The 13,970-nt window shown below is 46.4% G+C and overlaps 1 protein-coding gene across 4 annotated transcripts in view; it reads right to left on the reverse strand.

The window, feature by feature from the left end:
- Positions 1-4,469, reverse strand: part of LOC311148882 (leucine-rich repeat-containing protein 7-like) — a gene marked incomplete at its 3' end in the record, with an annotated part of 87,683 nt that extends 83,214 nt beyond the window's left edge. For all 4 annotated transcript variants that reach the window (XM_084185891.1, XM_084185893.1, XM_084185890.1 and 1 more), the window contains exons 1-3: positions 4,275-4,469; positions 1,166-1,283; positions 892-970 (exon numbers count right to left, since the gene is read on the reverse strand). In XM_084185891.1, the coding sequence (XP_084042017.1) occupies positions 892-970; positions 1,166-1,283; positions 4,275-4,463 (386 nt within the window). In that variant the 5' untranslated portion in view covers positions 4,464-4,469. The remainder of the gene's footprint in view (positions 1-891; positions 971-1,165; positions 1,284-4,274) is intronic.
- Between the last annotated feature and the right edge of the window lie 9,501 nt (positions 4,470-13,970).

The following is a 13,970-nucleotide window of genomic DNA, read 5'->3' on the forward strand; positions in this document are numbered from 1 at the left end:
GTGGTCAGATGAGACCAAAATCGAGGTCTTTGGCATCAACTCAACTCGCCGTGTTTGGAGGAGGAGGAATGCTGCCTATGACCCCAAGAACACCATCCCCACCGTCAAACATGGAGGTGGAAACATTATGCTTTGGGGGTGTTTTTCTGCTAAGGGGACAGGACAACTTCACCGTATCAAAGGGACAATGGACGGGGCCATGTACCGTCAAATCTTGGGTGAGAACCTCCTTCCCTCAGCCAGGGCATTGAAAATGGGTCGTGGATGGGTATTCCAGCATGACAATGACCCAAAACACACGGCCAAGGCAACAAAGGAGTGGCTCAAGAAGAGGCACATTAAGATCCTGGAGTGGCCTAGCCAGTGTCCAGACCTTAATCCCATAGAAAATCTGTGGAGGGAGCTGAAGGTTCGAGTTGCCAAACGTCAGCCTCGAAACCTTAATGACTTGGAGAAGATCTGCAAAGAGGAGTGGGACAAAATCCCTCCTGAGATGTGTGCAAACCTGGTGGCCAACTACAAGAAACATCTGACCTCTGTGATTGCCAACAAGGGTTTTGCCACCAAGTACTAAGTCATGTTTTGCAGAGAGGTCAAATACTTATTTCCGTCATTAAAATGCAAATCAATTTATAACATTTTTGACATGCGTTTTTCTGATTTTTTTTGTTGTTATTCTGTCTCTCACTGTTCAAATAATCCTACCATTAAAATTATAGACTGATCATGTCTTTGTCAGTGGGCAAACATACAAAATCAGCAGGGGATCAAATACTTTTTTCCCTCACTGTAGCAACAGACACAGCTGTTGGCATTGATAATACAACATTACCATTGTCCCTATAGACTACAGCCATTCCACCACAATGATACACTTCTCTCTTCACTTACTTGGTAATAGGATTTACACTGGCCTCCACAACAGATAGGCATTTACAGCATTTAATGTTGTCTGGGAACTCTTGAATACCTAAAGATGGAATGGAATGGAAACATGTTTGTCATTCATAACAAATGAACACACATTTTTAACACTCATGCCTCGTCATATTGTACATCATGCTAATATTTAGAGTGACAGTATCAGTTTAGAGTCAACAATTTAGAATATATCAGAATAGAAACTAGCAGAGATTCCTGTGGACATCACATCTCACTCGCTTACCGTTTTTACTGATGTCTAACTCCCTCAGGTTTACAAGGCTGGCTATGGTGGTTGGTAGGTTTGACAGGTCATTGTCAGGTATGCTCAGCTTCCGGAGAGCCTGACAGTTAAATAGTTGCTATGGAGAGAGAGGGGCAGAACAGAAACACAAGTTATACTGGTGTTATATCAATCTCTTAGCCTCCTGAGTTGAAAGAGTGTAGACTTCGTGAGATTTCATGCATTGAGTTTCAATAAGGCCGGTCTCTAATGATCCTGCTGTGCTGTTATTAAATGAGAAACATGAGAGAAACGCTGAGGCAACATCTCTTTCAATGTTCTGACATGTTTCCTCTTGTTCACTGTAAGAGCAGCAACTCTCTGTTGAGTAACCTTCTAGGACAACATTAGTACTCCACAGCTACATATGGAGGGAGGGAGAGAGCCACATCAGTCCTCCTCAGAGAGAGCGAGGGTGAGAGAGATAGAGATGGAGCATAGAGGAGGGAGGGAGAGAGAGAGAAAGCATAGAGAGAAAGAGGGAGGGAGGGAGGGAGGGAGGGAGGGAGGGAGGGAGGGAGGGAGGGAGGGAGGGAGGGAGGGAGGGAGGGAGGGAGGTAGAAGGTGAAAAGGGTGCTATGCAGAGTTAATGTGCATGTGCATCATGCCGTATGCAGTATGTTTGAGATAACAGGTTAACAATTACCATTCTAACTCTAACATAAATAATGAATAGATCAACTTTTACATTGATAAATGTACAGAAAACGAATAAACAAAGCCAGCCAATAAAGTATCAACAAGCGCTTCCTCCCATCTCTGTAGTCCATTCCTTTCTCCATGTAGAGGAGAGATTAGAGAGGGAGAAGTTCTAAGGGTCTGCATCCCAAATGGCACCTTATTCCATATACAGTACATTACCTTTGACCAGGGCCCATAGGGCTCTGGTCAAAAGTAGTGCACTACATAGGGAAGAGGATGCCATTTGAGACACAGCCAGGGAGACATTACAGTCCAGTGAGGACATTACTGTAACAGGCCCATTATGAGAGGCCATTACTCTTTAAGAGCTATAATAGCCAGAGGGGGAGTATCTACAACAATGGGTACTGGAGAGGATCAGGAGAGCCAGCGCTGTCCAGTCTTGCCCAAGGCATCACTCTGATATACACAAGCCACACTTACATAAAAGACCACACACTTTGGATCTATCAATGCCTGGTTCTTACACAACCCTGTGAGGAACCACTCTGGACTCTGAACAAACCTCACTGAAAACCTTGATTTGTTCATAACTTAATGCATCTAATTGGGAGTTGGCTGATGAACACAATACACTGTGAAATGTATAAAACTAATAATAATTAAGTAATTCCACTGAACCTCTCTGAAGGATATAACTGTACACATTCAGACAATTTTGTATTGAACTTCATTGAATGTCATAATTGTATTAAATGCTACGATGTATTCATCCAGGAGTTTCTATTTCAAACAAAGACACTATTGTCAGAACAGAATATAATCTAGATTGTAATAGATCTCCTTGGAAAGTATTAATGAAAGCTACATTCACTGAATGTATTGTCTTCTATTCAATGTGAAGGTTAGATAAAAGTCAGCAAGTCCATTGAGTGGGGGATTCAGACGCAGAGTGCCACAGCAACTATCCCCCATATACTCCTTTGCTCTATGAGAAACTGAAGAGTTTATTTTCGAAACGCTATATCCACCAATTTTTCACACATGTATTTTTTAAATCAGAAATGATTGCTTATGGGTACCTTCATGTGTGTGTGAAATATTACTTTTTATTCATATATTTTAACTGTGTGTATAAAATGTTTTTTTTTTACAAAACTCTACATCTCCATTGTTTAGCTGGAATGAACTTTGTATATTGTATATTTGTCTGTGATATGTGGGTGTCTCACCTGGCTATCTTAAGATGAATGCACTTACTGCATAAATGACTAAAATGTCAAATGTAAATGTTTTACATACAGATTACTGTATTGATTCATTTTTTTAAACATATTTTTCTTAAATATTGATGTCACAAATATATTAATTGTACAGTTCTTTATAAAAAATGTAGTTATTTGCTACATTTGACTATGTAAAACCTAGCAGTACTACGTATTTCTCTGAGAGTGAGTCGGATATATAGCGTTTTGCAAAAAAACATGATTATTTGTCTCTCTGAAATGAAACCATCAAGTGATAGATTTCAAACAAATACATGTCTGTCATTGAAGTGAAGAAAAAAAACAATCTCTTTCATAAGTTCTTTAAAAAATAAAAGTTAATTTACCAACATTTCTGAAAATATAGCATTTTGGAAAGAAACTCTTAAACTGCTCTCTCACTGACTGGGAGCTGTCCATGGTGCTTATTCAGCCCCAACCCCCTTCTCTCCTGATCACATAGTCTCTCTCTCTCTCTCTCTCTCTCTCTCTCTCTCTCTCTCTCTCTCTCTCTCTCTCTCTCTCTCTCTCTCTCTCTCTCTCTCTCTCTCTCTCTCTCTCTCTCTCTCTCTCTCTCTCTCTCTCCCTCCCTCCCTCACTCTCCCCCTCCCTCCCTCCCTCCCTCCCTCCCTCCCTCCCTCCCCCTCCCTCCCTCCCTCACTCTCCCCCTCCCTCCCTCACTCCCCTCCCTCTCCCCCTCCCTCTCCCTCTCTCTCTCTCTCCATCTCTGTGTGTGTTTTGCTCTCTGCTTTATTAACAGCTCATTTACAGACAGGAAGGTCATTACGCCACTCTTTGTTCTGTGGGGGTTTGGTTGGCTTGGCAACTTATTTAGACAATCAACATTGAGCGCCACATGAAGAGAGACAGATAATGTTGACATCAATAATTATGCCATGCTTTGTAATGTGGGGGAAATTCAAGGGAATGGCTGTGTGGTCTTAACTATGACTTGGCTTTATAGAGCCCCTTTTCTACACTTCACCCATTTCATCCCCCCAGCCCCAGCCTCAGCCCCAACCCCTCAGGCCCCAGCCCCAGCTCTCAGACCCAAGCCTCAGCCCCAGCCCTGGCCCACAGGCCACAGCCTCAGCCCCAGGCCTCAGGCCACAGCCCCTCAGGCCCAAGCCCGGCCCTCAGGCCCCAGCCCCATCAGAACCCACCTTGGGCAGCTCCTCGATCTGGTTGGCGTCCAAGTAGAGCTCCTCCAGCGTGCGCTCGAAGCTGAAGATCTCCTTGGGCACCTGCTGCAGGCTGCAGTGGGAGTAGTCCAGCACTGAGATGACCTCCTCCTCACCCCGGAAGCACCTGCACGGCACCAGGCGCCCAATGATCTTCCTCTTAGTCGTCATCTCCAGACACTGCACTGTAGTGGGGGAGGGGTCGGGGAGAGGGAGGAGAGAGAGAGAAGTGAGACAACATAAACTAGCCGAGCATTCCTCTGACCCACTCTGCTTTAAATAATCTCCCCATTGCTTGGCCCTCGCCTGACCAGCCTCCTGATTAGGTCAGGACAGCACCGCAGAAGATGAAATGTAATTAGCCGCAGCCATGCTGAACCACACTTAATTTTCTCAGATAAAGTTAAGTGCAATTAGCCAACCTGAGTCAAAGTCTCCATTCACACTGTTACACAGCACAGTAATACCAGCATACCTCACTGCCAGTCCCACACACTACTAATTCACCAAGGTGAAGTATAGAGTCATTTCACACATTTAAAAATGTCATATTCTGCTCTTGACAACAACTGCTATAGCTATATTTCTTGGGCAAAGGAGATTTACTGGGGAAAGTCAATGGTAAATATTAGGGCTCATACAATTTACTGTTGGCATAGATTTTCCATTTGACTTTTTCACTATTGCAAAAATGTACAAAGTATGTTAACAAGGTAGTACTAGCTGAAATAACTCTGTAGGTGTAAGACCTCTAGTCTATGTGTCTACCCACACTGCACAGTCATCTTTAATACATTGAATAATAGAAAAGACACATGACAAATACAGTGAGGGAAAAACGTTTTTGATCCCCTGCTGATTTTGTACGTTTGCCCACTGGCAAAGAAATGATCAGTCTATAATTTGAATGGTAGGTTTATTTGAACAGTGAGAGACAGAATAACAACAACAAAATCCAGAAAAACGCATGTCAAAAATGCTATAAATTGATTTGCATTTTAATGAGGGAAATAAGTATTTGACCCCCTCTCAATCAGAAAGATTTCTGGCTCCCAGGTGTCTTTTATACAGGTAACGAGCTGAGATTAGCAGGACACTCTTAAAGGGAGTGCTTCTAATCTCAGTTTGTTACCTGTATAAAAGACACCTGTCCACAGAAGCAATCAATCAATCAGATTCCAAACTCTCCACCATGTCCAAGACCAAAGAGCTCTCCAAGGATGTCAGGGACAACATTGTAGACCTACACAAGGCTGAAATGGGCTACAAGACCATCGCCAAGCAGCTTGGTGAGACGGTGACAACAGTTGGTGTGATTCTTTGCAAATGAAAGAAACACAAAATAACTGTCAATCTCCCTCGGCCTGGGGCTCCATACAAGATCTCACCTCGTGGAGTTGCAATGATCATGAGAACGGTGAGGAATCAGCCCAGAACTACACGGGAGGATCTTGTCAATGATATCAAGGCAGCTGGGACCATAGTCACCAAGAAAACTGAAATCCTGCAGCGCCCGCAAGGTCCCCCTGCTCAAGAAAGCACATATACAGGGCTGTCTGAAGTTTGCCAATGAACATCTGAATGATTCAGAGGATAACTGGGTGAAAGTGTTGTGGTCAGATGAGACCAAAATCGAGCTCTTTGGCATCAACTCAACTCGCCGTGTTTTGAGGAGGAGGAATGCTGCCTATGACCCCAAGAACACCATCCCCACCGTCAAACATGGAGGTGGAAACATTATGCTTTGGGGGTGTTTATCTGCTAAGGGGACAGGACAACTTCACCGCATCTAAGGGACGATGGACGGGGCCATGTACCGTCAAATCTTGGGTGAGAACCTGCTTCGCTCAGCCAGGGCATTGAAAATGGGTCGTGGATGGGTATTCCAGCATGACAATGACCCAAAACACACGGCCAAAGCAACAAAGGAGTGGCTCAAGAAGAAGCACATTAAGGTCCTGGAGTGGCCTAGCCAGTCTCCAGACCTTAATCCCATAGAAAATCTGTGGAGGGAGCTGAAGGTTCGAGTTGCCAAACGTCAGCCTCGAAACCTTAATGACTTGGAGAAGATCTGCAAAGAGGAGTGGGACAAAATTCCTCCTGAGATGTGTGCAATCCTGGTGGCCAACTACAAGAAATGTCTGACCTCTGTGATTGCCAACAAGGGTTTTGCCACCAAGTACAAAGTCATGTTTTGCAGAGGGGTCAAATACTTATTTCCCTCATTAAAAAATGCAAATCAATTGATAACATTTTTGACATGCGTTTTTCTGGATTTTTTTGTTGTTATTCTGTCTCTCACTGTTCAAATAAACCTACTATTAAAATTATAGACTGATCATGTCTTTGTCAGTGGGCAAACGTACAAAATCAGCAGGGGATCAAATACTTTACTCCCTCACTGTACGGCTACATCCTTCATACCATCCACCCAACATTGGGTGGACTTATGAACATGCAATAAACAGATACTGCTCTGAAACCAAAACGTGCTGGATCACACATCATGACATTATGGGTTGGTGCTCAGTCAGCAATAGAATAGTCTCTCACTAATAAATATTGATAGGCTCCCTGCACATCCCCACTGCGCCAACGAACACTGTGAGGAACATGTTTGTGTGAAGACAATTTGCACTAAATAATTAGCTGCTCTGCCATCTGCGCTCAAAATTATTTAAGATAATTAGTTTGAATGTAAGTGTGTCCTATTTCCATGTAAGGACGAGGTAAGATCTGAGCTGTGTCTGAGTTTATAGTGTCTGTAAGGCCATATTCCTCTCTCTTGGAGGTTGTATTAGAGGGGTCTTGTAAATAGAAGTCAATCATTCCCCCATGAAAATGAAAATTCTGATAAAATAGTGGTAAAAATGTGAATGTACCCTTGTGATAACTAAAACGTTTTTCTATTATACTCAATCCTTTGAAGCTCAATCAATACAGCCATTGTTCAGCCTCTGCTGATAACTAAGTCCCATAGTAGTCACAGCATCACAAACACAGGAAAATTAAATTAACAAGATACTTGTTCATCCTTTTAGTTTTTCCGGTTTTATTCCTTGTAAATACCACATTAAATACCACAAAAAATACCAAGATGCAGCAATTATCTTGTAAAGCTGTTATTGTCCCCAAACATTGGGCTGCTCTATGTAACTATAAGTAGTCCGTGAATTACATTGTCCCTGTACAAATCAAGAGTTTACTGTAACTTACAAAGTTTAGTATTTTGTCAGCAGAGCAGGTTGAGACCAGGGGCAGCTGGGTGATGATTCACAGCCAACAGACCACGCCCACCACTCCTTTTTGTTTTCCACCCAAAACACACAACAACAAAAACAATAGAAATGGCACAGGCAGAACAACCTGCTTTCCAGAAGCCACATTCTCCATGTATTAGTCTTTGTATTGTTCTGCAGTCCCATTGTAAAGGAGACAAACAACCTTGTTTCAATCGGAGTGCCTCTCTCCCAGATGCTGTAGGGTAGAGCAGAGCAGAGCAGGGAGATTAATGACATTTCAGTTTGGGAGACATAAATTCTGTATGGAGCCGGGCTCTCAGGAGTATATCAGACAAGGTCACAGTGAAATCCCTCTATCATCTCCCCACTCCTACTTCCAGGAAAACAGCAGCAGCTGCCAGTTCCCTCTCCTCTCCTCTTCTCTTCTCAACAACACAGCATCAGGGGTCACACCCACAGATAGGTCAGAGAGGTGTCAGCAGCCAATCAAGACGCAGGGAAGAGGCTGTCTGAGCAGCAAATCTATTAAGCAAGTGAGATAGCTCAAAATACCCTTAGAAATACCCAGCAGCTTCATGTGTCTCCTAATCAGAGCCTTTGAGTGGAATCCCTGCTCTGATGACTATGGCTGCATAGCTTACAGCCAGAGGGCCTCTCATAGAAGTATAATACTGATTATATAGGGCCTCTACACACAGATCAGACCTGCAGGACTCTAGGCTCAGCTGCCTGTGTATGTGAGAATTCCCAATGGGGCGAGAGAATCTGAAGTCAAATGTCTACATACCTCGGCCAAAACATCAGCGCCACAGGTAACTTCCACAAAGCTGTGAACGATCTAAGAGACAAGGCAAGAAGGGCCTTCTACGGCATCAAAAGGAACATAAAATGTGACATACCAAATAGGATCTGGCTAAAAATACTTGAATCAGTTATAGAACCCATTGCCCTTTATGGTTGTGAGGTCTGGGGTCCGCTCACCAACCAAATCAAATCACATCAAATTTTACTTGTCACATGCGCCGAATACAACAGTGAAATGCTTACTTACAAGCCCTTAACAAACAATGCAGTTTTAAGAAAAATTGTGTTAAGTAAAAAATAGATAAGTACAAAATAAAAATAGAAAATAATTAAAGGGCAGCAGTAAAATAACAGTAGCACGGCTATATATAGGGGTACCGGTACAGAGTCAATTTGCGGGGGCACAGGTTAGTCAAGGTAATTGAGGTAATAATTTATGTACATGTAGGTAGAGTTAAAGTGACTATGCATAGATAATAAACAGAGAGTAACAGCAGCGTAAAAAAGGGGGTGGGGGGGGGGGACAATGCAAATACTTCGGGTAGCTATTTCATCAGCTGTTCAGGAGTCTTATGGCTTGGGGGTAGAAGCTGTTAAGAAGCATTTTGGACCTAGACTTGGCGCTCTGGTACCGCTTGCCGTGCGGTAGCAGAGAGAACAGTCTATGACTAGGGTGGCTGGAGTCTTTGACAATTTGTAAGGCCTTCCTCTGACCCTGCCTGGTATAGAGGTCCTGGATGGCAGGAAGCTTGGCCCCAGTGATGTACTGGGCTGTACGCACTACCCTCTGTGCCTTGCGGTCGGAGGCCGAGCAGTTGCCATACCAGGCAGTGATGCAACCAGTCAGGATGCTCTCGATGGTGCAGCTGTAAAATCTTTTGAGGATCTGAGGACCCATGCCAAATTCTTTCAGTCTCCTGAGGGGAATAGGCTTTGTCGTGCCCTCTTCACGACTGTCTTGGTGTGTTTGGACCATAATAGTTTGTTGGTGATGTGGACACCAAGGGACTTGAAGCTCTCAACCTGCTCCACTACAGCCCCATCGATGAGAATGGGGGCGTGCTCGGTCCTCTTCTTTTTCCTGTAGTCCACAATCATCTACTTTGTCTTGATCACGTTGAGGGAGAGGTTGTTATCCTGGCACCACACGGCCAGGTCTCTGACCTTCTCCCTATAGGCTGTCTCGTCGTTGTCGGTGATCAGGCCTACCACTGTTGTGTCGTCTGCAAACTTAATGATGGTGTTGGAGTCGTGCCTGGCCATGCAGTCATGGGTGAACAGGGAGTACAGGAGGGGACTGAACACGCACCCCTGAGGGGCCCCCGTGTTGAGGATCAGTGTGGCAGATGTGTTGTTACCTACGCTTACCACCTGGGGGCGGCCCATCAGGAAGTCCAGGATCCAGTTGCAGAGGGAGGTGTTTAGTCCCAGGGTCCTTAGCTTAGTGATGAGCTTTGAGGGCACTATGGTGAATTCGCAAAATGGGACAAACACCAAATTGAGACTCCACATGCAGAATTCAGCAAAACTATCCTCTGTGTACAACGTAAAACACAAAATAATGCATGGTGAGCAGAATTAGGCCGATACCCGCTAATGATCAAAATCCAGAAAATAACCGTTAAATTCTACAACGACCTAAAAGGAAGCAATTCGCAAACCTTCCAAAACAAAGCCATCACCTACAGAGAGATGAACTTGGAGAAGAGTCCCCTAAGTAAACTGGTCCTGGGGCTCTGTTCACAAACACAAACAGACCCCACAGAGCCCCAGGACAACAACAACAACACAATTAGACCCAACCAAATCATGAGAAAACCAAAAGAGAATTACTTGACACATTGGAAAGAATTAACAAAAAAACAGAGCAAACTAGAATGCTATTTGGCCTTAAACAGAGAGTACACAGTGGCAGAATACCTGACCACTGTGACTGACCCAAACTTAAGGAAAGCTTTGACTATGTACAGACATAGCCTTGCTATTGAGAAAGGCCGCTGTAGGCAAATCAAATCAAATCAAATGTTATTTGTCACATGCGCCAAATACAACAGGTATTCCTTACAGTGAAATGCTTACAAGCCCTTAACCAACAATGCAGTTTTAAGAAAGAATACCAAAAAAAATCACAAAAAAATACAATATAAAATAATACGAAATAAAAGTAACAAATAATTAAAGAGCAGCAGTAAAAATAACAACAGCAATGCTATATGCAGGGGGTACCGGTACCGAGTCAATGTGCGGGGGTGTCACAACTTCCTCCGAAGCTGCCTCCTCTCCTGGTTCAGGCAGGCTTCAGCGTTCATCGTCACCAGCCTTCTAGCCATTGCCGCTCCTCATCTCATCTCATCATTTCATTTGTTTTGTCTTGTTTATTACACACACCTGGTTCCTATCCCCTCATCAGTACCTGTATAAGTGTTCCCTCTGCCCCCTTGTCCTTGTGTGTGATTGTTTATTGTGAGGAGAGTGAAGCTCGGTTGAGCTCCTTGTATTTTGTATTGCCGGGTTATTTTCCCTGTGTGCCTTGTTGGTTCCAGTGCGCAAAACTGTTTTTACGCATTACTGCGTAACTCTCTATTCCCGGAATAAATCCTGTTATTCTGTGATTTACCCTCCTGTGCCTGACTCCTTCAAATCACCCATCACAGAATCACACACTGCCATGGAGTCAGCAGGAGAGGAGCACATGCCTGGAGTCGTGGCACGGGTCCGGGAGCATTCGACGATGCTAGCCAGTTTGGTAGAAGCGATGGATCGGGTTCTCCAGGTCGTCCAACGCCTGGAGAGGAGAGGACCCGATCTGTCGGGACCAGCTGGGAGACCGGATCCAGCCCGCCACACCCCAGCACCCAGAGGGATCCATATATCCCGACCACGGGATTTCGATGGGACTGCTGCTCTCTGCCAGGGATTACTCCTCCATCTGGAGCTATACTATTCAAGCATCAGCCCGGCCCCAACGGAGCGGGAGAAGGTGTCCGCCCTCGTCTCCAGCCTCTCGGGGAAAGTCCTGGAGTGGGCCAACGCGGTATGGAATGAAGGAGGAGCCGCGTTGAACGACTACGGGGAGTTCGCTCACCTCTTTCGGGCTGTCTTTGATCACCCACCCGAGGGTAGAGAGGCGGGAGAGTGGCTGGTCCACCTGAGGCAGGGGACGTGGACCGAGCAAGGCTTCGCCCTGGAGTTCCGGACTCTAGCAGCTGGGTCCGGGTGGAACGAGTGGGCCCTCATCGACCACTTCCGGTGCCATCTACGGGAGGATGTCCGAAGGGAGCTAGCCTGCCGGGACACCATGTTGTCCTTCACTCAACTGGTTGACATTGCCATCCGGTTGGACAACCTGCTGGCGGCCAAAGGACATCCTGAAGGGGGCCTGCCCGTTCCACCCCCCCAACCCGGATCACGAGCTGATGGAGCTGGGTGGAGCGGCGATCCGGGAGAGCGGAGGACGACAGCGCCAGTGTCACTCTGGTGGCACGAGAGGACATTTCACTGCACAATGGCGTCAGCGTTCTTTTGGGTCTGGAGGCGGCAGGCAGGGCACTCTCGCGTCACCCCAGGTATTGAGCACCCACTCTCATTCATACCCCACCCATCCACTTTCCTGATTACATTGTAGTTCCCCAGTGTAAGGCGCTGGTCGATTCAGGCGCAGCTGGGAACTTTATGGACAGGTCATTTTCACATAGTCTAGTCATTACATTGGTTCCCCTATCCATTCCACTCCCCATCAGAGCACTTGACAGTCGACCATTAGGGTCCGGGTTCGTTAGGGAGGTTACAGCACCAGTCACTATGGTTACACACAAGACTCATAAAGAGCAAGTCACTTTTTTTTATTATTGAGTCTCCTGATTTCCCTGTTGTGTTAGATCTTCCCTGGTTAGCACTCCACAACCCCACCTTTAAATGGCTGCAGACGGTTCTCACAGGGTGGTCACGATAGTGTCAGGGTAGGTGTCTAGGTGTTTCCGTTGGTGCAACAACGGTGGAAAGTCCAGACAGTACCTCCACCGTGCGCATTCCCCTCGAATACCTCGATTTGGCGCACGCGTTTTCCAAAATGCAGGCAACCAAATTACCACCTCATCGGGCGAGGGATTGCGCGATACACCTCTGGATAGACGCTGTGCCTCCCAGGAGTCATGTGTATCCCCTGTCACAGGCTGAAACGGAGGCTATGGAGACATACATCTCCGAGTCCCTGTGCCAGGGGTTTATATGTCCCTCCACTTCGCCCGCCTCCTCAAGTTTATTTTCTGTGAAGAAGAAAGACGGAGGTCTGTGCCCTTGCATTGATTACCGATCACTGAACAAGGGGACAATGCGATTTAGTCATCCTCTACCCCTCATTCCATCTGTGATCGAGTCAATGGATGGGGCGTGCTTCTTCACAAAATTAGATCTCCGGAGTGTGTACAACCTGGTGCGTGTCCGAGAAAGAGACGAGTGGAAGACAGCATTCAGCACAACCACGGGGCATTACGAATACCTGGTGAACGAGGTGTTTCGGGACATGCTTGGTTGCTGTGTAGTGGTCTACATCGATGACATTCTGGTGTATTCCGCTACGCGCGCTGAGCATGTGTTCATGGTTCGCAAAGTGCTGGCCCGACTGTTGGAACATGTCCTTTATACCAAGGCAGAAAAGTGTCTGTTTTTCCAACAGTCCGTCTCCTTCCTCGGATACCGCATTACCACCTCAGGTGTGGAGATGGAGGGAGATCGCATTTCAGCCGTGCGTAATTGGCTGACTCCAACCATGGTAAATGCGGTCCTATCTCAACGCTCAGTCACACCACCCAAGCTCCGCCCCTGTACCTTCTTCTCCAAGAAGCTCAGCCCGGCAGAGCAGATCTACAACGTTGGTGATCGGGAGCTGTTGGCTGTTGTCCGAGCCCTGACCGTGGGGATGCACTGGGGCGAAACACCCTTTCCTCGTCTGGACGGACCACCGTAACCTGGAGTACATCCGGGCAGCGAGGAGGCTATTTTACACTATCATACATCCCAGGTACGAAGAACGTGAAGGCAGACGCACTGTCACGGCTGTACGACACAGAGGAGAGGCCCAGAGACAACACCCCCATACTCCCGGCCTCCTGCATTGTGGCGCCGGTAGTATGAGCGATGGACGCAGATATAGTGCAGGCGTTACGCACACAGCCATCTCCACCTCAGTGTCCAGCTGGGCTGCAGTACGTGCCTGCTCTTGTCCGTGACCGTCTGATCTATTGGGCACACATGTCCCCCTCCTCTGGTCACCCAGGTATCAGTCGTATAGTGCGCTGCCTGACCGGAAAGTACTGGTGGCCTACCTTCGCTAAGGATGTGAGGGTGTATGTCTCCTCCTGCTCGGTGTGCGCCCAGAGTAAGGCACCTAGGCACCTCCCAGCGGGTAAGTTACAGCCTTTATCAGTTCCACAACAGCCATGGTCCCACTTGAGTATTGATTTCCTGATCTTCCCCTCTCTCAAGGTAATACCACCATCCTGGTCGTTGTGGACCGCCTTTCCAAAGCCTGCCACCTCCATCCTCTGCCCGGTCTCCCCACGGCCCTGCAGACTGCGGAGGCCATGTTTACACACGTCTTACGGCACTACGGGGTACCAGAGGACATAGTGTC

This window comes from Coregonus lavaretus (assembly GCF_964263955.1).
Source record: "Coregonus lavaretus genome assembly, chromosome: 21".
Classification (NCBI taxonomy): Eukaryota; Metazoa; Chordata; class Actinopteri; order Salmoniformes; family Salmonidae; genus Coregonus; species Coregonus lavaretus.